The 22546-nt window shown below is 46.3% G+C and overlaps 1 protein-coding gene across 1 annotated transcript in view; it reads right to left on the bottom strand.

Moving 5' to 3' along the window:
• Window positions 1–22546, bottom strand: part of LOC118227461 (multiple PDZ domain protein-like) — a 63165-nt gene that overhangs the window by 9121 nt on the left and 31498 nt on the right. Inside the window, exons 15-30 of the mRNA XM_035417956.1 lie at window positions 22142–22315; window positions 21347–21556; window positions 19919–20029; window positions 16161–16278; window positions 12859–13057; window positions 10762–10863; window positions 9059–9154; window positions 8013–8190; window positions 7466–7576; window positions 4541–4606; window positions 4144–4209; window positions 3186–3366; window positions 2184–2380; window positions 1639–1730; window positions 1147–1216; window positions 592–672 (exon numbers count right to left, since the gene is read on the bottom strand). Of these exons, the coding sequence (XP_035273847.1) occupies window positions 592–672; window positions 1147–1216; window positions 1639–1730; window positions 2184–2380; window positions 3186–3366; window positions 4144–4209; window positions 4541–4606; window positions 7466–7576; window positions 8013–8190; window positions 9059–9154; window positions 10762–10863; window positions 12859–13057; window positions 16161–16278; window positions 19919–20029; window positions 21347–21556; window positions 22142–22315 (2052 nt within the window). The remainder of the gene's footprint in view (window positions 1–591; window positions 673–1146; window positions 1217–1638; window positions 1731–2183; window positions 2381–3185; window positions 3367–4143; window positions 4210–4540; window positions 4607–7465; window positions 7577–8012; window positions 8191–9058; window positions 9155–10761; window positions 10864–12858; window positions 13058–16160; window positions 16279–19918; window positions 20030–21346; window positions 21557–22141; window positions 22316–22546) is intronic.

Below are 22546 nucleotides of genomic sequence, written 5' to 3'. Positions count from 1 at the left end.
CCTGACCCCTGAACTCTGACCCCATCTCTCTCAACCTGCTTCCCCAAAGGCCAACTCCCTCCCTCCCCCCATTCCCCATGCACACAAGCACAGGCCTAAGAGACAACCGTAACCTCATAAAATCCGGCAATTCATTTCTGTCGCCTGTAGGGGAAATGAGCCTCTGGTCTTCATCTCCACAACCATATACAAGGCTAAAGACTGCTGAAACCTACACTACAAGGGACATTTCATGGGGAAAAAAACAAATTCTTAGTAATATATTCACAACAAATTTTTCACTACAACATTTTTGTCATCCAAGACATCTGTATTATGTCAAAAAATAAATAAAACTAAGATACTTCTTACATTTTTCTGTTGGGTCTCAAGAGCGTATGAGCTCAGGGCAAACTCAGTGAGAGATGTGAGTTTGAACGGATGACAGGTTCTAACAGATGTTAAATCCTGTTTGCCAGGTGCTGAGACAGGACTTCAGCTACATGTCTGCCATCCAATAAAAAGGGCTTTGTATTTACAACACTACTAATTACATCTATGGTTATGACCCAATCATGTGCACAACCTGAGAACGTGACTTTTAGTACTTACTCTGGGCAGAACAATATGCTGGACGTATCTGAACATGTCAACACTGACTGCAGAGGGAGAAATGACAGCACTCTGGTCCAGCTATGAGACACACAAATATGTTTTTATATTTTTTTCATCCTTTTCCAGAAAACAGCTGAAGTGTAGACCACAGAGCAGCAACATCGTCAACATTCATTTCATATAGATATATTAATAACACAGCTGGAAAGCTGTGGTTCGTTGTGATACAAACAAGGAATATATATTGCAAAAATAATGCTACAGCGAAGTTAAAAATAACCACAACCTACCGCTGCAATCATGATTCGTGATTGTGCGGACTTGTATTTACAATAACACTGAACATGTGAGGTGAAGATGACAGAGGAGGAGGAGGCCCTTGTGCTAATTTTCACAGCAAGAGAGAGATGATAATTTCCACAGAAAGAGAGAGAGTGATGTTAAGAGAGAGATTTCCACACTCATCTTGTGATGATGTCACAGCAGTGGTCTGAGTGCTTTGTGTTTGCTGGGTATAAAAGGAGGACCTCTCTGTGTTTTGAGCTGCTGTACCTCTGTTTGTGAGTTCGGCACGTCTCTGTGCCCCGGGCCCACCGCCATCTGTTTCTCAGTCTCCGTGTTCCTGTCCAAAAAAGCAAAAACATTAAAATCTACGTGAGTAGGTTTATCTTTTTTTTTCCACTGTGGAGGAATCCTCCGAGCGTCTCTAATGGTCTGACCCAATGACAGATTTGTGCTGGAGGGTGTTCTGTTCTCTAGCAGGACCGGGCATCGACCGTCCGATGACCAGATGTGTTTTGATGGATCGGGCAGCTATTTGCCCCCCACCCCCTGAATGACCGCAGCGACTTTATAGTGGACAGGAAAGCTTGGAGCTCAGCCAGTGAGCTGAGGACACAGACGCGCTTTTCCCCCTATGACGCTACATTAGGGACCGGAGAGACACATGCGTTTCACAGTTTCCAGCGCCCTCTGCTGGAAAGATACAAATATTGCAGAGTCCCAGCATTTTCCAAAACCTTGTATTATGCTGTATGTGTGTACCTGATAAAAATGATTTTGACTTTTGAGGGAGCTCTGTCGAGGATAGAGGAGGCGTTCTGGTGGCTGCGACCGTACAGGATTTGTCCGTTTATCTGCTCACACAAAGAAAGAAAGGCAAGCATTGTTGCGTCTCAGCACTTTCCAGCGATGCATTATCCCTGTACAGCGAGGGCTCAGGATGCTGCAGGCCGCAACCTACTCGTTACTACTGCGAATACTCTTACTGCTACTGTTACTTCTACGGCTAATTATAATACTAATACAATTTAAATAGCATTTTTGATAAATGATAATAAGAGGCTCACAGTATACCTCAAAAAAGAATACATTTAAAAATTCAAAACACTCTAAATAAAATACAGCCCCCACTCTCTCCCCAGGCCCCACCCACTCGTGCACCAACCCCGCCCCCTTCATTCCCAGACCCCACCCCCTGCTCCCCAGGTCCCACCTCTTCACTCCCAGACTCCACCCCCTCCCTCTCCTGGCCCCACTTCTTCCCTCCCAGGCCCTGCCCCCTCCCTCCTGAGGCCCCGCCCCCTCACCTCCAGCAGCTCGTCCCCAACCGTGATGCGTCCGTCCCGGCCTGCGGCCCCGCCCGGGTCGACCCCCCCCACGAGGACGCTCATGGGGGAGCGGTCGCTGTCTCCCGCCAGGGTCAGCCCCAGTCCCTCCGCCCCCCTCTCCAGCTCGATGGCGTGCAGCTCACCTGGAAGACTGCCATACCTGTCCACTATCTTCCCTGGGGAGGGGAGTAAGAAGGGGGGAGGGGTGTAAAAATTCAGCCTGCTCAGGACTCCAGCAGCCGGGGGCCACCCCCACCAATTGGATCTACCCTCTGCTACACGCCGTCAGACCACCCGAGGTTTACTACAACTAGGACAGTGAGCCCCAAACGCCCTGAGCGGGGTTTAACAGTTTAAACAGCCGCTAAAGTCCTGTGCTCTGACCCAAGGGGGCCACCGTACCTCTCCAGAGGCCATTCCTCCTTATAAAGCTTCTGCTTTTCTGACGCAATTTCTGTTGCCTGGCAGATACTTTTATCCAGGGCAGCGTGCATCGCTAATTTATGACACATTACCTATTAAAAATACTTACCATGCTGCTGGCTTTGTAATGCATAAACTAATAAAAGTTTGAAGACTTTAAATAAGTAATCAAATAAGCTTAATTAAAGTCTGAGGACGTTAAATAAGTAATATTTTGCAGTTGCAGACGTTGTTGGTTGCATGACGACTATTTGCATCCTACCCTTGTTTCTTATACTGCTCTGTAAGAGGACAAAAGTTTTTTTTACCAGCTCCAATAAGACTGATACAATATGTTAACAAAAACATATTATACAAACTAGGAGACATTACATTATATTAATGCAGACTCAGACTCACTCTCACACCCTCTCTATCGATTTATACTGTATATACACACACGCATTTACATAGAACATACACCAAAAAAAACACACTTTTGAGGAATAGTGCCATCTAGTGGCAGTTCTGGTCTCGTGCAGGGATGGAGGAAATCTCCACAGAGTCATAGTTACTCACTCCAACTGTAGCCAAACTGGTCCTCCTCTTCCCCAAGAGCCTTCCGAGTCGGAGCCTGTGGCCTGGGAGGTCCCTCGGCCTCCATGGAGCTGTCCGTCATCTCTGTGGGAGGGGCTACAGGTTGCTTGAGGGGTGGTTGCACCAGGGCAGAGATTTTCCCACAATCCCTCGGGGCTGGTGGCTGTTGGGACACGAGGAGGACCGTGAAAACTGGACTACACCAAAGAGCGGAACATACCAGTCATTGTGTAATCACACTTATATCACAGCAAGTGTGGGAGGGTACAGATTTGAGCAAACAAACACACAAACACATGCATAGTTTTTGTAAGACCTCTCCATTTAGTTTTGATTGAAAAAATCCAGGTTCTTTGATGTCTTTCATTTTGTTCCTCTTTTTTGAATTAATCAAAATGGTTTGCAGCCTTTATAAAAGGGACTGTCTCGAACCGTGCTTGATCATTTTTTATGTTTATAATAGCTTGTGAAACTTCTACTAAGCATTTTTATACAATATGTCCACATAATTAATGGTTTGTTTGATCAAAAATGTATTCCAACAAAAGGCAGAAGAACAGGCCCAGAATGCAGGGTAATAAATGACATATTTCATAATTAATTATACGTTTTTATGCTGTCACTTTCAGTTACTTCCATACAATAATAAATAAGAAGGAAAATCAAGAACTGAGATTAACTTACATGTGAATGAAGAACTGCAGAACTACAGTACATTAGTTTGGGGTTACGTAACATTTATAAAGTATTTATGAGCAGTCATATGCATGACATAACTGGGCATAGCACTTCCATAAGCCTCCATACATATGAACATATATTTGTAAGTGCAAGGTGCTGGAAGAAGGTATGACCCTGTACCCAGGCACACGCGTGTACACACACACACGTAAGAGAGAAGGATAAGCACCGCAAGACACACACACACGCTCCTACAAACCTTAAAAGGGGTGGGGGTGAAAGGGTTAACTGGGGAGAGGAAGAGTTTACTCTGAATCTCAGCCCCCTGAAGGAACAGAGAAGATTCAGCCGCATTAAGGACAGTGGAGTCATGATAACACACCGTCTTACAGTCAAAATCTCCTCCGCAGTTACTGCGCCAGGGAACGTAATCTGACACAGTATGGGCTCCCCAGACCCGGCAGAAATGCAATTTAAGTATTTGAATTTCTTAGACGTAGTGCAAGTGTCTTGGATGAAAAAATGTTACAGTCAAAGTATTAAAAAAACATTTATTTTATTGAAGGTACTCTGTATGGTAGAATATATGGTTCTTGATATTAAGACCAGAGACTCATGTCCCCTATGAGGATATAATTTTATTTATAAATAGCTACCTTGTTCTCGGCCGATGCGTTTGTCGACACGGCTGTCAGCTCGTCGCTGGCGTCAGGGGGCGGAGACTGCCGGGGCCGTTTCCGTGAAGGGGACGAACAGAGACAGGAAGAGAGCAAACATGGTCAACTGGCAGGAAAAAGACGCGACCACAAAAACCTCAGCGAGCGGAGTTTTTAGCCACCCCTGTGGATACCGCAAACCCTTAAAACACTGCTGTTACCCCCCCGCTGCATTTGTGGTCACAGCTGAAGAGGACCGAGAGAGGCTATACTAGTACTTAGGCCCCTCCTCCATCCTGCACTCGAGTTTACTCTCCCCGCACAAGTACAAACAAACAAAACAGTTTGCGCTGGAAGAGTGAACTGGAGTCTGAGTCTTCACAGCGTCTCTCAATCTGCTCCGGCTGCGAGCGCAGACGAGGCAGGGGTGTGGCGCTGCGCGGTAGCAGTGCTAGCGCGCGAGTCTGAAACGCCACACGGTAGCAGTGCTAGCGCGCGAGTCTGAAACGCTGCGCGGTAGCAGTGCTAGCGCGCGAGTCTGAGAGCGGCGGCCCGGGCGCGGTCGGGACGCCAGGCTGACGCGGCGCTCCTGGGGACCCCTCGCCTCGCGCTCGTCGCCCTCAAAAGGCGGCGAGGGAAAGATGGCGGCCCCGCTCTCTCCCCGAGCGGTGACATCTGCTCGCAGCCAGTGAGCCGCCTTTTTTTACGGCGGGAACATCTGCTCGCGGGTTCCTCCCCGCCTTCGACTGACGGCGGGGACAGGAAGTGGAAGCCGGTCGTAACGGTTACGGTCGCCCCCGGTTACAGGAAGAAAGAGGATGAGCAGATGGTGGGAGAAGTACTTTAGTAGGGCGGTGTGGGGGGGGGGGGGTGGTCTTCAGATCTGCGAAAACAGACCTTTAAAAATCCACAACTTCCTCACTAAAAACAAACAAAACAAACAAACGAAGAAAGAGACGGGCAATCTAAATCTAAGCTAGCGGCTCTTCAGCTACGGTGGCTCAGGCTACACGCGGCACACACAGGAAATGCCAGTGCACTTCCTGCTTTAATCATTAATGAATGAACGAATGAATGAATTCACTCATTCATCCATTCGCTGAGCCGGCTGCTGAACCCTGTCTCTTTGGAAACGTGTCACCGTTCCGGGTGATGCTCGGCTCTCATCTGATGGGCATAATCTAACCGAAGCTCGAAATAGATTTTTTAATTTATTTTTTATTCAGGGTTCTGGGAAAAGTCGATACGTGTCCGCTAACGACCCTCAGAAGCGACGCCGGCTCCTGCCGCCAGCTCGCCGAAGCCCCAGGAGGCCGATTTTAGAACCGCGCGGTAATTATGACCAACCGCGTTCCCCGGGTTTATTTTAACCACAGCTCAGCCCTAAGCGCCCTTACAGGCGCATGCATTAGCGCTTTTAGGCAGCGGCGGTTAGCACACGCGGGCAGAGAGATAAGGTTGGCACCAGGTGAACGGCATTCTGGGACAGTTGGAAGATGGGACAGAGGGGTACCCATTCAAACCTGAAGCCGGGCTCGTGGAAACCGGACGGGAGCGGGTTAACTGGTTTTGGGGAAGGTCCGAGGGCGGAGTTTGGTTTCAATACCCCGTGTCCTCATAATGGGATACTCACACATCCTGTGGCTCTCACCCTGACCACAGTGCATATTGACCCCACTCATATCGACTCCGTGGGTCAAGAGCGCACTGCAGAACGCATTGTGTTTATCATCTGCTTATTGACACGCTGAATGACGCACTCCATATCCAAAGGAACAAAATTGCTGACATCAAGTTCAAACCCTTGGCCGTATATATATTTAGTTTGCTACTTCTACATATTTATGATGGTCTGACTCCTGCAATGGAGCCCCACTTGACTGTTTACCCTCATTACTGAGGGCTGGCAGCGCGGTGCGATCATTAGGAAACCCAGAGGTCACGAGTTTGATTCCCCGTTGGGGCACAGCCAGCCGTACTCTTGAGCGAGGCACTTAGCCTAAATTGCTTCAGTGAATATTCAGCCGTATAAATGGGCTGTATGTGAAACGCAAGCTGTGCGTGTCGCTCTGGATAAGAGCGCTGCTAAACGCCTGAAGTGCCAAAGAGGCGGAAAAAACATCCCGAGCGTTTGGGCGAGCGAGCCGGAGACTCACCTGGGGGAGTGAGAGAGCGAGCCAGAGACTCACCTGGGGGACTGAGAGAGCGAGCCAGAGACTCACCTGGGGGGACGGGGCGAGCGAGCCAGAGACTCACCTGGGGGGAGTGAGAGAGCGAGCCGGAGACTCACCTGGGGGGACTGAGCGAGCGAGCCGGAGACTCACCTGGGGGGACTGAGAGAGCGAGCCAGAGACTCACCTGGGGGGACTGAGAGAGCGAGCCAGAGACTCACCTGGGGGGACTGAGAGAGCCAGAGACTCACCTGGGGGGGGCGGGGCGAGCGAGCCAGAGACCCACCTGGGGGGACTGAGAGAGCGAGCCAGAGACTCACCTGGGGGACTGAGCAAGCGAGCCAGAGACTCACCTGGGGGGACTGAGAGAGCCAGAGACTCACCTGGGGGGACTGAGAGAGCGAGCCAGAGACTCACCTGGGGGGACTGAGCGAGCGAGCCAGAGACTCACCTGGGGGGACTGAGAGAGCGAGCCAGAGACTCACCTGGGGGGACGGGGCGAGCGAGCCAGAGACTCACCTGGGGGGACTGAGCGAGCGAGCCAGAGACTCACCTGGGGGGAAGGGGCGAGCGAGCCAGAGACTCACCTGGGGGGACTGAGAGAGCCAGAGACTCACCTGGGGGCACTGAGAGAGCGAGCCAGAGACTCACCTGGGGGGGGCGGGGCGAGCGAGCCAGAGATTCACCTGGAGGACTGAGAGAGCGAGCCAGAGACTCACCTGGGGGGGGCGGGGCGAGCGAGCCGGAGACTCACCTGGGGGGACGGGGCGACATCCTGCACCCGGAACACCACGGGGTCCCCTGCTTTTCGGATGGCCTCCGCAGCCTCCTCGTGACTGGCGTCCTGGAGATCGACTCCGCCCACCTGACAGACACACACACACACACACGCACGCACACACACACACACGGAGGGTCAGTGGAGCGCTCCTTTTAGACAGAGGGTTGGCTTTGTTACCCGTACATCAGAATGAACGGGCCCAACTCTTGCTCTTGGTTAAATTTTTTTTTCCGTTTTATTCACTTCATCTTTATGAAGTCGACAAAGCCAGTGTAACGTCAGCTACTGAGGGCATGTGGCACTGGAACGAGGCACTGAAATCTGTGCTGCAATTCGGACCGGAGGTACTGGTCGTATGGGATCGGGTGCCATTATGGTACCGGGTTTTGGTTTACCACTCTGGTGACAGGTGGCTCCTCCTACCTCCACGATCCTGTCAAGATGGCTCTGACCTTTGCGCAGGTGACAGGTGAACAAACAGGTGAGCACCGTGCAGGTGAGAGGCAGCAGTCCCTCCTACCTCCACGATCCTGTCTCCGGGCTTCAGAGTTCCGTTCCTGCCGGCCGGACTGTCCTCCAGGATGTGCTTGATGAAGATCCCCCTCATCACCTCGCCGTTGCTAAGACGACTGCCCATGCCACGCCCCCCCATGATGCTGATCCCCAGAGACTTCCCCGGCTCTCTGTGCAGCTCCACTCTGGAGGGATCACATGACACATTACATGGCCCATCGCCCCCGGTTACCGTACCATAACAGCACCTTCCATCTGTCTCCTTCTGGAGACGTGCTGGTGAACTGAAAGCGTTTATCGTTGTATTGAAGTGATACATAAGCAGCATAATGTAAGTTTAGTTAATAATTCATACAGATACTAATGGTAACTTAGAATTAAGATCTCCACAACCTCAAACTCAGCAAGAGAGAAGTAACAGATGAAGCAATGAATAAACCAATCAGTCGGAATCAGATGAATGGATTGCTGGTGCAACCCAATCACGTTTTATTTTGTTGAGTAAATCAATTACTGCACAGCTTGCAAGACTGTGTGTTTCTCTAATTTATGAGATTCGGGTACGGAATATGCTTTCGCTTTGCAATTTCCATCTCTACTGTCTTCCACCTCCTTCAACTGAAGTAAAAAATGTATGCCTGATTTTCAAATTTTTCACATTTCATAAACAAGACATGCAATCATATCTGGAGTAGTGCTTGCAGGTTTTGATAAAACTCATTATGCCTCATGCGGCAATGAACCAAATTAATCCAATGACATATTTTTGCATCTTGGTCAAAGTACCTCTTTTTTACAGATCCAATGAGGCACATTGAGACACAAAAATAAACACATAGCTGGCAGTAAAAGCATGGTAATGCTTATGTTCAGTAACACAATTTGCCTCAAATATCCTAAAGTGCCCTTCAAACACAAGACACACAGCAGTCCCAAATGTAAAATCATGAATAATTAATCAGCAGCAAACAATGACTGATGCTTCACTCCAGCTGTTGATTGGACAGCTGGAACCTGTCACAACAGAGCGCGCTCCTCATTGGTTACTCTTACTTCCTTGGCTGGTTCCAGCTGTCGTGCTCGAAGCTATGTGGCTCGAGCTCCTGTCCTTCGTCGCGTTCTTGTTTCTTAAGTTCTGTCATCTTTCTCCTGCGGACGAAGGAGAAAGAGCGCCCAGTGAGTAGTTATAACTTCCTCATTGCACATCGCCCAATCACGGCACTTCAGCTGTTCCCGTTGCCAGGGAAACCTGCCACCTGAGTGTGATCAGCTGGAGGCTCTTCATCACTGACACATCGCTGGCCGAGCCAAGCTGCCAGTGCTATTTGTTCTGTTCAAAATGCACATCCTTAACCTTGAGCGACCTTGGAAAAGTTTATACTCTACCTCCTGGCACACTGGCAGCAATGCACACACACACATACACAACAAATCATCAAATCCTATACATTTCAATAAAATCATACCCTCGGCAAAACATCTGAAATAAAAACATTGTACACAGTGAATGTTGTGCCTTAGTGTGTGACTGCACTGTGAAATCTCCAACATTAATTCAACTCTAACTGGACCAGAGTGGGACCAGAACAAGACAGCAGAAAGTATTCATACATTTTACCTGTTATTTTATCTCCGTTACCGTCTACAGACAGAGCTCTGCTTCCAAGGTTTCAAAACATCGTGCGCACTATTACACACACCTTCATCATGAAAAGCTGAGCCAAATGAAAGGTGGTTTTCACTGTGCTGGGAATTACAATTCATGAATTTCTGAGAATGTAGACTGTTTCCCATAACTGGGGACCATATTACTTTTCAAATAATGAATAGTGGGCCATATAGAAAAAGAGTGAGAGAGAGAGTATCGGTGAAACTCATTCATCAGGTACAAATTGCTCCACACGGTGGATTTCATCACCTTGTGCACTGGACGCCCCCACAGTTTGTTCATGAGTTCTGAAAAATTCTCATGAATATATTTGCAGATAATGCAGCAATTTGGACAAATTATAATGGTGCCTTTTTCCCGTGTCTCTGCACTGTGTCAAATGTTTGAACAGGAAGAAGAGTCTCCTTCTTCACCTCTATCGTCCGCCACCAGGCAATCAGAGCCACCGATATATAATATCCGTGAAACATCCTGAGAATGAGGCAAATTACTGCACGAGCATGGACAATGTGCCACGGACGTGCAGTCAGGCTTCTTGAAATGGACCTTCAGAATAGCAAGCGTTCCTGTGTTTGCTATCCGCTAGTTCACCGTGTTGTGCTCCTATGAATAAATAAAGAACCTCACACGCCTCAATTACTGAACTCACACTGCGTCTGAACTACGGTGTTAACCCTTTAAGGTGTGAGATCGCAAATATGCGATTGGAATGCTCTTAACTGAACATTCTAATGCTGATCACTATCACAATCACTACTGGTAACTGAAAACAATGGAGTTCTAGAACACTGAAACCCACTCTTCAATGGGTTAACGGACTCTGGTTCTGGAAGCAGGTATTCTAGCCAGGGGTGTTGACACCTGAACCTCAAGATTATCTTGATCTGAACCAGTTCAGCTCCCTTGTGCATCTTAAAGACAAAGGTACTTGGAGAGATGTATAGTGTGCAGAAGATTATCATCACTTCATGTGGTTTTGGTTTCCTGGGTCGAAATAGTGGAAAACCCCACAGACCAAGGTTGGGAAGTCTTGTCTTATAACAGTGAGGATTTAGGCAGAGACCCCATCGGCAGAACCGCCACTCACCGCAGCCCCGGCAGGGCGTCCACCACAGTGACCTCGTCCGGGGCCGGCAGCCTGAGGGCGGCCCTGTACTCCTTCAGCTGCTCTGCCGGGACATATGTGACGCTGGAGGAGAGCGGGAGAGGGGAACCGTGGGCCACAAAAACAGCAGTGGGCTTTTACACAAGTGAGAAACACATCCAGTAGCGAATGCGCGTGGGCATCGCTGAACACACGTGGGCAACAGTCCCGTCCCACCTAACCCTAAACCTAACAGTCACGTCCCACTTAACGACCCCTAAAACCTCTGTCCCGTCTAACATCCCCGTCCCCCTAACCACCCCTAACAGTCCTGTCCCGCCATGTTTAACCATCCCGCAGTGGGGGGGGTAGGGGAGACCGAAGATGCGGCAGATATAACTAAAGTTTTCACCTTCAGTGTTGCTGAAATTGTTTATTCATCTTCAATGACAGGTTTTTTATGTAACGTGATCCCCGCTAAGGATCAGTAGGCCTAAACATGGCTGCCGTATGAATAATGTAGTGTCGTATGGCTTAATGTGCGAGTGAAGCTTGATTTTGACATCAGCTTGCATGTTCACATCCACCTCAACAACATTATGCTGAATGGGTTGAATTTTATTTTATATATATTTTTAATCTTATCCTCATCCAGGAAGGAAGTAATGTTTTCATTCTAAATATGCACATGTCTTTTGTGACCTATGGGGAAGTGTGAATGAATTATTCACATATATTTCCATATAATTATTGAAAAAGTTGCTTTTGAAGGGTTAAAGAAACTGTGTCTGCAATTTATTCCATTAAATTTTACACAATACACATAGCTTGATTAAGCATGCTATCCAGATTAGTTATGCACATCATTCACATAAATATTTTTTGTTTTGTGTGTGTATGTGCGCTCGCGTGTGTTTTCCTGAAGTTTATTTGAAAGTCTTTTTTGCACTAAGCAATATACAATCAACGAGGGGACTTTTCTGTTCACAAGAAAAGTTTATTATTATTCAGGTTTAAACTGATGTCAGTAAATTGAGCGTCATCTTATCATTTGCATTCTCTAATGTGGGGTAAAGAAAGAGATCACAATGACAGACACAGTCTCCTGACACAGTCAGGACAACTTTGGGATTAGGCCCCGCTCAGCAATTAATTACCCGGATAATTGTCTCCCTTGTTTATCAAACAACATAAGCGAAAACAGATAAGAGACCAATTATGAGATCAAAGGTAAGACTTCGGCCGGCTAATTAAAGCGGTGCCCCCGATTTCCGAAATGCCGTTTGGAGACCGTGCGGTGTGTGATCTAAGGGATTAGCTCAATCCACACCCTGAACCACTCCAGCGTCCCATTTATGATACTGCTAATATGACTTATAACTTTGTGTTCCGTGTTTACATTTGTAATAAATCAATGTCAGTAAATTTATAAGTTCAGTTCATCCTTATATATATATATATATTTATTGTGTACTGGTTTATCCTTTTCTGAAATTCATGGAATAAGTATTATCGGTAAATCCAGTGATACACAAGTGTAATTTTTTTCAAAAACAAAACAGAGAATTTTGTCTGTGCTATCAGTTACCATAGTGACTGGTGTAATGGTATGCAAAAAAGGTCACTAAATGGGCATTAGTCAGCCATGAACCACACCACAATGCACCCTGGGAAATATGCCTCTAATTATATACTGATTTTATACTGTAAATGTGCAGAAATGAGCAGGTATCTTATATTATACATTAGAGGCTACACTGATGTGGCATCTTTTGGCCATGGTTCTTGCATTATAATGCTGCACTGCTTAGTGGTAACTAATTGTGCTATGACTGTAGCTTGATCTAACCGCAGAGTGTTTTTATTTATCTATTATTCAATTATATACCAACACATTTAAGGAAGACTTAATTACTTCCATTCCATTCCATTTCATTCATAACCATGATTTACATTTCAGTTCTGTATTTTAAGGTTGAACCACATTGAGGTTAGACTGAACAGACCCCTGTCTGGCCATGATTTAGATTGTGGTTCCCCGCTGTGGTGGTGCGTGTGAGAAACGGTAGTCGGCATGGCATGCTCTCCCCGCCCCCTTACCTGATGTCTGGGCCAATCAGAGACTGCCGCCTCAGAAGTGCCCGCCCCTGGGCGTTGGTCAGATTGACGGTGGGCTCCCCGTTGACAGCTAAAATGGCGTCTCCCACGCCCAGCCGTCCATCGCGGCTGATGGATCCTCCGTGAACGATACTGCGAATTATCATCCCTGAGCCATCCTTAATGGCGCTCACTGTCATCCCTGCCAACACACAGCGTTTCAGATGACATCACCGCTATGGTTGTACAGTACAGTACTGGGCATGCTCACAACAGGCCTAGCATTAGCGCTCTGGTTATACAGTACTGGGCATGCTCACAACAGGTCTAGCATCACCAGTACCGTTCTACAGTACAGTGCTGGGCATGCTCACAAGAGGCCTAGCATCACTGGTATGGTTTTACAGTACAGTACTGGGCATGCTCACAAGAGGCCTAGCATTAGCGCTATGGTTATACATTGCTGGGCATGCTCACAACAGGCCTAGCATCACCGCTGTGGTTGTACAGTACATTACTGAGCATGCTCACAATAGGCCTAGCATCACGACAATGGTTGTACAGTACTGGGCATGCTCACAACAGGCTTAGCATCACCAGTATAGCTATACATAATTTGATGATCAGTGGTGGCACAATTTTCAGAAAGACGGCATTCAAATTGCAATACAACCATAGTGTGTCAAATACATTGCTTTTGATTGAGTAATGATTGAGCTACAAACAAACAGTGTGTAACAGTCCCACAAGGAAACAAGAGCAAGAAAATTCAGCATTTCAGTTTATTGAGTTGTATGTATTTAACACACAGTGTTCTTACAGAGTCACATGAATGAAGCTATTTTACTTTACTCCCTCCTGTTCCTGCCTCATCTGAAAGCCAGAGATACTCAAAATCTTCCTAATCAGCACTGATTTAAACCCGGGACACCAGATCAATGAAATAACTGACCAATTCGGTGGCATTAATCGATCGATTAATCATCAGGTAGAAGAGAAAATCAGCAGTACTGCTGGCCTACAGAGCCAGATTTGAGTATCCCTGGTGTAAACCTTACTCAATACTACACAATACTCAACACATACTACACATACAACAACAAAACACCATAAGACAACAAGCAAGGCAAAAAAGACTGGGAAGTATTCATACACCCAAGCAGAACCCGAGCATCTGTTTCATGCATATTAACTGTATGCAACTAGAGTCGAATTAACACTGGACATTTTACTGTGTAGTGGAAATCTGACATAGTAAGAAAATACACACATCCTTTTACATACAAGACTGGTTTGCCCTACAAAACTGATTTTTTTTTAATGTACACATAACTCTACACTGCATAGATTAATAATTTGCCAGTCCGATAGGGTGTACTCAGCATCAATAAAAAGCATCGCTCACATTTTTGTGATGTGTGAGGATGCTTCGGTGTGGTGTCCTGGATAATGGTCTAAAATTGAGTAATATTTTGGTGTTTACTTCTTCATCATGTACAAAGTTACTGCCTGTAGGTGCGCCATAATTTAAATCTGTGGATTTTCATTGGACTGATTAGCACCTGTGTATAACAGTTCTCTCTCTCTCTCCCCCCCCACCTTCCCCCCAGCCCTCAGAATGTATGAGAGGCAGTGTTTATGCAGCAGTCAACGGCAGTTCAGCAGATCGCAGTCATTTAAAAAAATTTTTTAATTAAAAATCAAAAAGCTCAAACAACGACCAGAATGTTTACTTCGTATTTTTCTGAACACACACACAGACAGAGCGCCGTGCTAATGCTGACGCTAGGTAAATCAACATTCTGCAGGTTACAGAACATCACAACTACAGGTGATACGTGAACAGGCGTGTGAGCTAGTGCCCCATGCAGATCTCATCTCTGAATTTCATTTGAAAGATTGTCTGCGTATATCACAATACTACTGACTACTTTTCAATTGACTACTTTTTCTAAAGGCTTTTAATTTTTACGAAAAAAGACATGTTCCCGAGTACTACATTCTCTTCAAACATTTTTTGTCCTCTTCTATTCTTTCTGAAATGAAAAGCGCCTTGGCACTGTTTTGCCAAGGTTACTTCTTTCTTTATATCCTAAAATGAAAAGCACAAGCTCACTGTTTAGGCTACGTTAAGTTTTTCTTTTACCCCTGAAATGAATAGCACAAGCTGACTGTCTTGGCTAGGTTAGGTTTTTCCTTGATTCCTAAAATGAAAAGCACAAGCTCACCGTCAGGAAGAAGCAGGCGGTGAGCAGCACTAATGTTTGGTCTGCGTTTCGTCCTGTTTAGTCTTAGCTCAGTATCAGGAGTACGAGCTCTATGGGCATGCTACGCTTCTGTTACTGAATCTGTTGTTTCTATTTCGCTTGACATTAATAACATCTAGGCAAGATGCATAGATTCATACAATGAGTTTCCTCAAGCAAACATTACATGGGTCCTGCTCATCAATTCACACCAAAAATGAAAAACAGGCATATTGTCTTACAAAACATCTATTCACTGAACGCATGCTCTGTGGATGAGCTGTTCTGAAAAGCTGTTTCAGTTATTGCTACAATACAGAACCATGCAAGTGAAAACTACCACGTGAACTAATTCATTCTGAAATTGAAATTTGCCACTCTTTGTTCCTGCATAAATCTATACTCTCGATTTCAAACAGTTAATCAGCATTCAATCTCAACCAATTTAATATATGATAATAAAATAAAACTGCTGATAAAAACATTCAAATGAATCATTAAAATCATTCAGTAATACAAAATTGTATGCAAAAACATTTGATTGTGCATTTGTTTGACAGTATACAGTTAATGAACAATATCTGCGACTGAACAATCATTAAAATAATACATAACTTTTGTGAAAATGTATTCATTAATTTGAATGGGCACTTCACCATAGTACAGCTTGGTAAGGAGAAGCCTATAATAATTTGCATTTCAAAAATGAATAGTTTTGTATTTCATAATTTCGACTCCCTGAGTCTCAATATTTTCCAAAGTGTTAATACACCAGGTTAATTCTACAATTACTTATTCATGCATTCTTGCCCTATTTATTTCTTTGTTTGTTGCATTTTGTAAGTGGTTCTATGCATCATTTGCTGAGTGTAATGTGTAATGCACAACACTAGTTTAGTATAATGGGCACCGTGGGGAAGTCACATTGTATTTCACACAGACTGCGTTATACTTTGATTTTTATAGCTCTTTGGAAAAACCGACACCATTAAGCATTACCATGGTAACTGTGTACATACACAATGAGAGCCAGGACCATGAAAAAGACAGATAACATACCAAGACTAGAGTTGCCCTTGGCAACCGTAATCGTCCTCTCGAAAGGGGTCCCGGGAGCTGGGGGGCGCTTATCGGCCCCCTCCGAGGCGCTGGCGTCCGCGCGACGCGCCCGTTCCTCCTGCGTGACCCACAATGACAAACACACACCGTCAGCGTCAGCATCAGTGCGCCTTATCAGGGCCCGGCCGTTTCCATGCTCGCGCGCGGCGGTATCTGAGAGACAAATTAGCCGCGCGCGCAAACCTCAGAGACGGGCCGCCATTGTGCCGTCGAGGCGCGGCGGTCGTCGCGGGTGACGGGGGGAGGTGAGAGGGAACTAATCGGTTCGGTGATTCATGGGCAGGGGTTTCAGGTCAAATTCAATGGAGGGGGGGCAGGGCTTTATGGGTGGCCACCACAAACACAACACAACCTTGGCTTTGGGAATACCGCACGAGAACATGCAGCCACAAACACAACGCATTTTGAAATGGATACAATCTTCAACTTATTGTACGGCATCTACTGCATCTCTGCTAGATATTATATACCATATGATATACATATTTAGCAAATAGTATATATGGATATTAATGTAATCCACGTCTGCAAATAGTCATGCTTATGCACTCTACAATAGTTTTCAGGTGCATGCATTATAGTGTTTTTACCCTAGACATGAAGGTTCTAAACTGGCTTTTAAAAGAATCACAACCACAAAATTAATCAATAATTCTACAGTTGTTTCATTTTTGCCTTTTTTTCAATTTTCAAAATAAAAAAAGTGAAACCTTATTTTTCAAGAGATATTGATCAGGATTTCTCCCAGCAATTTTTCTTGACAATTTGCAAAGGCACAGTGGCAAATGTTGGACTGTTACAATCAATCTCAATGGCCGAGATCACATTCTACAGTGATCACAAATCCAATACTATAACAGTTATTCAAACAGCCTGCTTGTAAACAGTATCACTCCATGCACAAACTATTACTTATGGAAAAATATTGCAAAATAAATAATACTGCCATCAATGAATTGTTTCTGTACGCTGTAACCATTTTATAAAAGCAATACGGCACTCGAGGCCGTGCTGTATGGTGAATACGGCACTCTGGCCCGTGCTGTATGGTGAATACGGCACTGGAGGCCGTGCTGTATGGTGAATACGGCACTCGAGGCCGTGCTGTATGGTGAATACGGCACTCGAGGCTGAGCTGTATGTTGAATACGGCACTCGAGGTCGTGCTGTATGGTGAATACGGCACTTGAGCCTGTGCTGTATGGTGAATACGGCACTCGAGCCCGTGCTGTATGGTGAATACGGCACTCGAGGCCGTGCTGTATGGTGAATACGGTCTCGGTTACAGGGGGGTTGCCGATACTCTGCTTCGCGTCGTGCCTGACTACTCCCCCGTAGCCGTGACTGTGCGGCACGCTCGTGATACGGCACAGCCTCCTGTGCTGTATTCCTTAACCGAACACCAGGCCCGAGCTGCCTGGGTACCCACGGCAACATCACAGCGGAGGCGTCAAAAGGCTGAGAAAACGTGCTGGGGGAGTGTGCGCGCTAGATTTTGGGGGGTGGGGGGGGGGGGGTGTGCAGGCAGGCAGTGCTTCATCAGCAAAAAGTCCGCTACCACCAAAACGTGGGCTCTGCAAACATCGTCTGCACGAGCCACTCTGGCACATAAAACTAAAACCAGACTGCACAGTCGATTAGAACCGCAATTACCCAAACTGACAATTAATTCCCGGTGTCTTCGCCCCCGTCGTACTCCAAGTAATGAGCCGTTCAGCAGGGCATTACCGGGCCGGCAGGGAATAACTCCCGCCATAATATCTCCTGTCCTGGAGGACTCCTGGTGGCTGAGGAGCACAGTGTCGCCTCCGCTCCCGTGGATACGATGCATTCGCGACTCCTCTGCATGGCCGTGAATCACTCAGCAGATTCCTCCATTATCACACGCATAACAATAAAAGTAAAATATGAGTGCTTCAGCCCTGGCCCTGTTTGTTTTTTTCTGTTTGTTTTTTTTTTCAGGGCTGGTGGAAGACCTCTCCAGCTGAGGGGGTGGGAGAAGGGGGCGGAGTCAGCCACCACAGCACTGTGAGAAATTTATTTAGGAAATGTTCCATTTTCACAAACAGAAGTAAGGGGATCACATTTGAGAATGAAGAATGAATTTGTAAAGATGCGGTTTTCACTCCAACCCTAACATAGCGCACCTCAACATCAGGAGGTCTCACTGAACCGCTAATAAGTAGAATCAGGAGTGCCAAATTAGGGTTGAAAAGAAAACCTACAGGACAGTGGATCTCCAGGAACAGGGCTGGACACCACTAGTTCATTCCATAGTGGATACTAACACCAGAGTGTCTAGCTTTCTTAAATCAATCAGCTTTTGCTTTCATATTGCATTTTGGTTGACCTGTCAGTCCAGAGTTCTGAGGTTTGTACATGCAAGGTTCTACAGAAATTTTAAAGCAAATATCCAAGAGTAGATTTCATGGATTGAAGATGTGTGAAAAACCTCTGCAGCTTAAGAGAGCATTCCAAACAAAAAAAACAATCTAATTCTGCAAAGAAATGATAGACGTGTGTGTGTATGTGTGTGTGTGTACGCATGCATGCATGTGCATGTGTGCCTGTGCCTGTGCCTGTGTGTGTGCGCTCCCTTAGGTTCTTATTTACCTAGTTATTTAGGGTACAGCATATTACCATACATAAATAAATATGATGCAGGCCGCGGGAAATCAGTTAACCTGGAAAACATCAGGGGAAGGCAAGCGAGAGCCTCGCATCCACGGCATCTATAATGGGCCCAAGATCCATTACGTTGCAGGCAAGATGGTCCAACGAAACGAGGAAACCCAGCAGCAGTTTATGTAATCAGCAAACACGACTGAAATCTCTCCGTGCCTACAGCCCGCTGTTTTCAGCAGAAGAGGCCGCCTATTTACTGTTATTTACTGCCTATTTACAGTAATTTACTGCCTATTTACATTTAGAGGCCCAATGCAGAATCATATCCTTTCCTCTGTTCTACACTTCCTCTGAAAGCCTATTTTAAAACTGAATGGATAACGTCCATTTTGAAGCACCGGTGGAGATGTACACCTTCGAAACAGATGTGTTACAAACAACACATGCTGTGCCATTTTTTTAACACAACTCTATGTCTGGCTACGGACAACACATTTCGTGTTTCTTTCAACACAGCCCGTGTTAAAAAGTCTATCTTTGTAACATGAACGTAGTATATTTGTAACACAAAAGTAGTGACTTTGAAACAAAATGTGTGTTGGATATTAACACATCCTTTGTGAGAGTGTATCATGCACAGCTAACCACACCTGTAGTTTAGGTGAACATGAAACACACACGCCTGCAACAGTATAGCACGCGAGCATGTGGACAGTTCTTTTCCTTCCATGGCCTTACACCCAGCGTCAAAAATTACAAGCAGAGGTGGAAACTCCAGGTCCACAAAGTAAAAGTCCTCCCCAGTATTTTTATTCCAATCCCCTGGATTTGCTCATTAGCACAATCTTTCTGCCAGGAGGTAGAACTCATTAGTGAAATCAGCTGGATGTTTACAATTACCTCCATTGGTGGATATTTTGTACTGCATGCACAGCAGATATTGTACAGTATGCACGCTACATCATACTGTATATATCATATTGATTTCTCATTCACAAACACAGATTTCACATTACATATTAACAGGAAACCTTGAGACTATTTCTGTTCAGAATTATTATGAAACCACAAACCTTCTGTCCAGTGCAGTTGTTGCTATGAGGGGCCAGCATGGCTGCCTTGTTGGTGTCGTGGTAACGCTCAAATGTCTTCTCATTCGTTAAGTCCAGATCATAGTAGTCCATCTGGAAAATAAAAGTAAGCAAATAAACGATAAATATTAGCAGCAGAGAAAACGTCTGTTGCAATGGTATGGGAGTAACATCCACTTAAGAAAACACAGGATAATATTTCACAGTGTTTCTCTCAACACTGCTGCAAAGTCAACACCTATTTACTGACAACATTAGAGCTAAGCTTGGCAAGAATGGTGCGCAATAGCACAGCTCATAGCCAAAGTCAACACCACAGCCAAAGCGAAAAGGCATCCATCAGTCTGGTTACACAACCTTGGCTAGCTAGCACTATTTCAGTGTGGAGACGAGACTTCTGTCATCCTGGACAAATAGTGTAGAAGATAAAGCCGTCCACGCAAGAGTAGGTTTTGTGGGGGTAGGGCTGATGTACCTAGAAGACCTCCCCTCTCCCAGAACACTAGCATGGCTAAAAAATCCTCCACAGCTAAAACATGTATGGATATGAATGTGATAAAAATGGTTGATCATATGGAATGTTACGAAAAGCAAGCTAGCTGGTTTAGCATCTTATTAAAAACAGGCATGCTCTTTCGAGTTAATAATTAAAATTTCAATGGCCAAATTTAATTCCAATTAATTTAAATTATTTGAATAGCTTCAGTTTTATTACTTTTTAAAAATGACTTTTTGTTTATTTATTTCTTTCTTTATTTTTTCATATGCCTAGATGTTCTGATCACACAGCAGAAATAGCCTACAAATCCGCATTGCATTGGTGGGGATAAAAAACCACTAATAACTCGAGGCAAACTTGACTCTTCACAGACATCGTGAGCATGAGCAGACACCGCAGAATCTTCTAGAATAGGCTTGTTATTCCAACTGATGCATGCAACGCGTGTCACCGCGCAAATCGAATCCAACGCGAATCAATTTCTGAAAAGTGAGGAACGCCCAATGCAAAACAATGAGGCCCGCACGTACGCCCTGCCAACAAAAAACAGCACCCTGACCTTGAGCAAATTGAACAATTTGCCTCCAAATGAAAGGAGTGAGGGGTTTGTCGAGCAGCGAACGCAAGACCGCCGCGGGTAATTCCTACGCCGAGCGGGGGCTTGAATTTGACACCGTGCCACAAATTCGTCGCCAGCGCCTCCGCATGAAAAATTCAAGCCGGGGCCGTAACCGGATTCTTCGCCGCCCCCCCCCCCCACCCCCACCCCCGACCCCCCCCACCCACTCCCTCCCCCCCCCAGTTGCTAAGCTACAGGCCACAAGAACAAACGCTTCACAAAAGGAAGAAACCGTGCGTGCATGCACACACCTGTGACATTTAGACACACACACAAAAAAAGTGTCGCTTACGGGCAACGGTTTGGCCACCCCGATCCTGACCGCGCCCGCGGCCGCCCCCTTCAGCGCCCGCACGGCGGCGTCCAGGCTGGCGTTCTCCAGGCGGGCGTCGTTGACGAACATCAGGCGGTCACCGGGGAGGAGCCTGCCGTCCAGGTCCGCCGCCCCGCCGGGAACCAGGGACCGGATCACCGTCACCGTCTCCGCCGGGTCCTGCGGGTCCTGCCACAGGCCACACGTCACGTCGCGGCGCTGCCCGATTCCCTACCGGGCCAATGACGACACGCGAGGCGCGAGGAGACGGGCATGGAAACGACACGGACAGAACGACGGCGCTCTACGATAGGCAGACCCCCCGGCTATACGTGGAGTGCGGATCACGTGACAGACACCGGCTCATGTTACCGTCACACGCACGCCCACTTTGTGTGTGACTCAAAGGCTTCATTAATAAAAGGATTAAGGATGTGTTTATCTTTTTTTGGAGTTCAATTCCTTAGGTTTATTTAATAATAATGACAACATAATTGCAATTGATAATAATAATTATGCAAATTGAGAGATTGTGAGTTATGACACAAAAAGGACCAAACTTTCCATAAAAGCAATGGCACACTTCTGGGAATTTGTGTTTGATACTGTTGCAGGAAGTCCTTGTTAGGGACAGTTCAGTTACTGCAATTAACTGCTGCTCATGCAAAATAAAAAATAAAAAAACTTTTCTGCTTGAAATGATCGCACAACCATGTGTCACATAATACACCCCACCGCTGGTTCCTTTAAGCACTGCGTTTCTTGTTCACACACCTGGTAATCTAAGATACTGAAGCCGAGTCCAGCGTCCCCCTTCTCCAGCTCGATAACCTGTATCTCCGTCTCCCACATGGCCAAAGCAGCCCCGGGCGAGTCTTCCGGCAGGTGCTCTCTCAGAACGTCACTGTCCTCACGGTACACAATGCAGTCTTCCATCTCTCCTCGCACCTTGAGGTGGGGATTAGAGACCATGAAAAATCACACTTTCGCACGGAGACAAACAGAAGACACCTAAACACATACATGCACACACACTCATTCACCCCCCAAACACACACACACACGCACACACACATATGCATGCACACACAAATGAACAGAAGCACACACACTGACATACACACACACACACACGCAAACACACACACAGAGCTACGAAGTGCAACACATTTTTCCACA

The sequence above is a fragment of the Anguilla anguilla genome, chromosome 5 (genome assembly GCF_013347855.1).
Source record: "Anguilla anguilla isolate fAngAng1 chromosome 5, fAngAng1.pri, whole genome shotgun sequence".
Classification (NCBI taxonomy): domain Eukaryota; kingdom Metazoa; phylum Chordata; class Actinopteri; order Anguilliformes; family Anguillidae; genus Anguilla; species Anguilla anguilla.
This window is presented reverse-complemented; position numbering and strand designations above follow the sequence as displayed.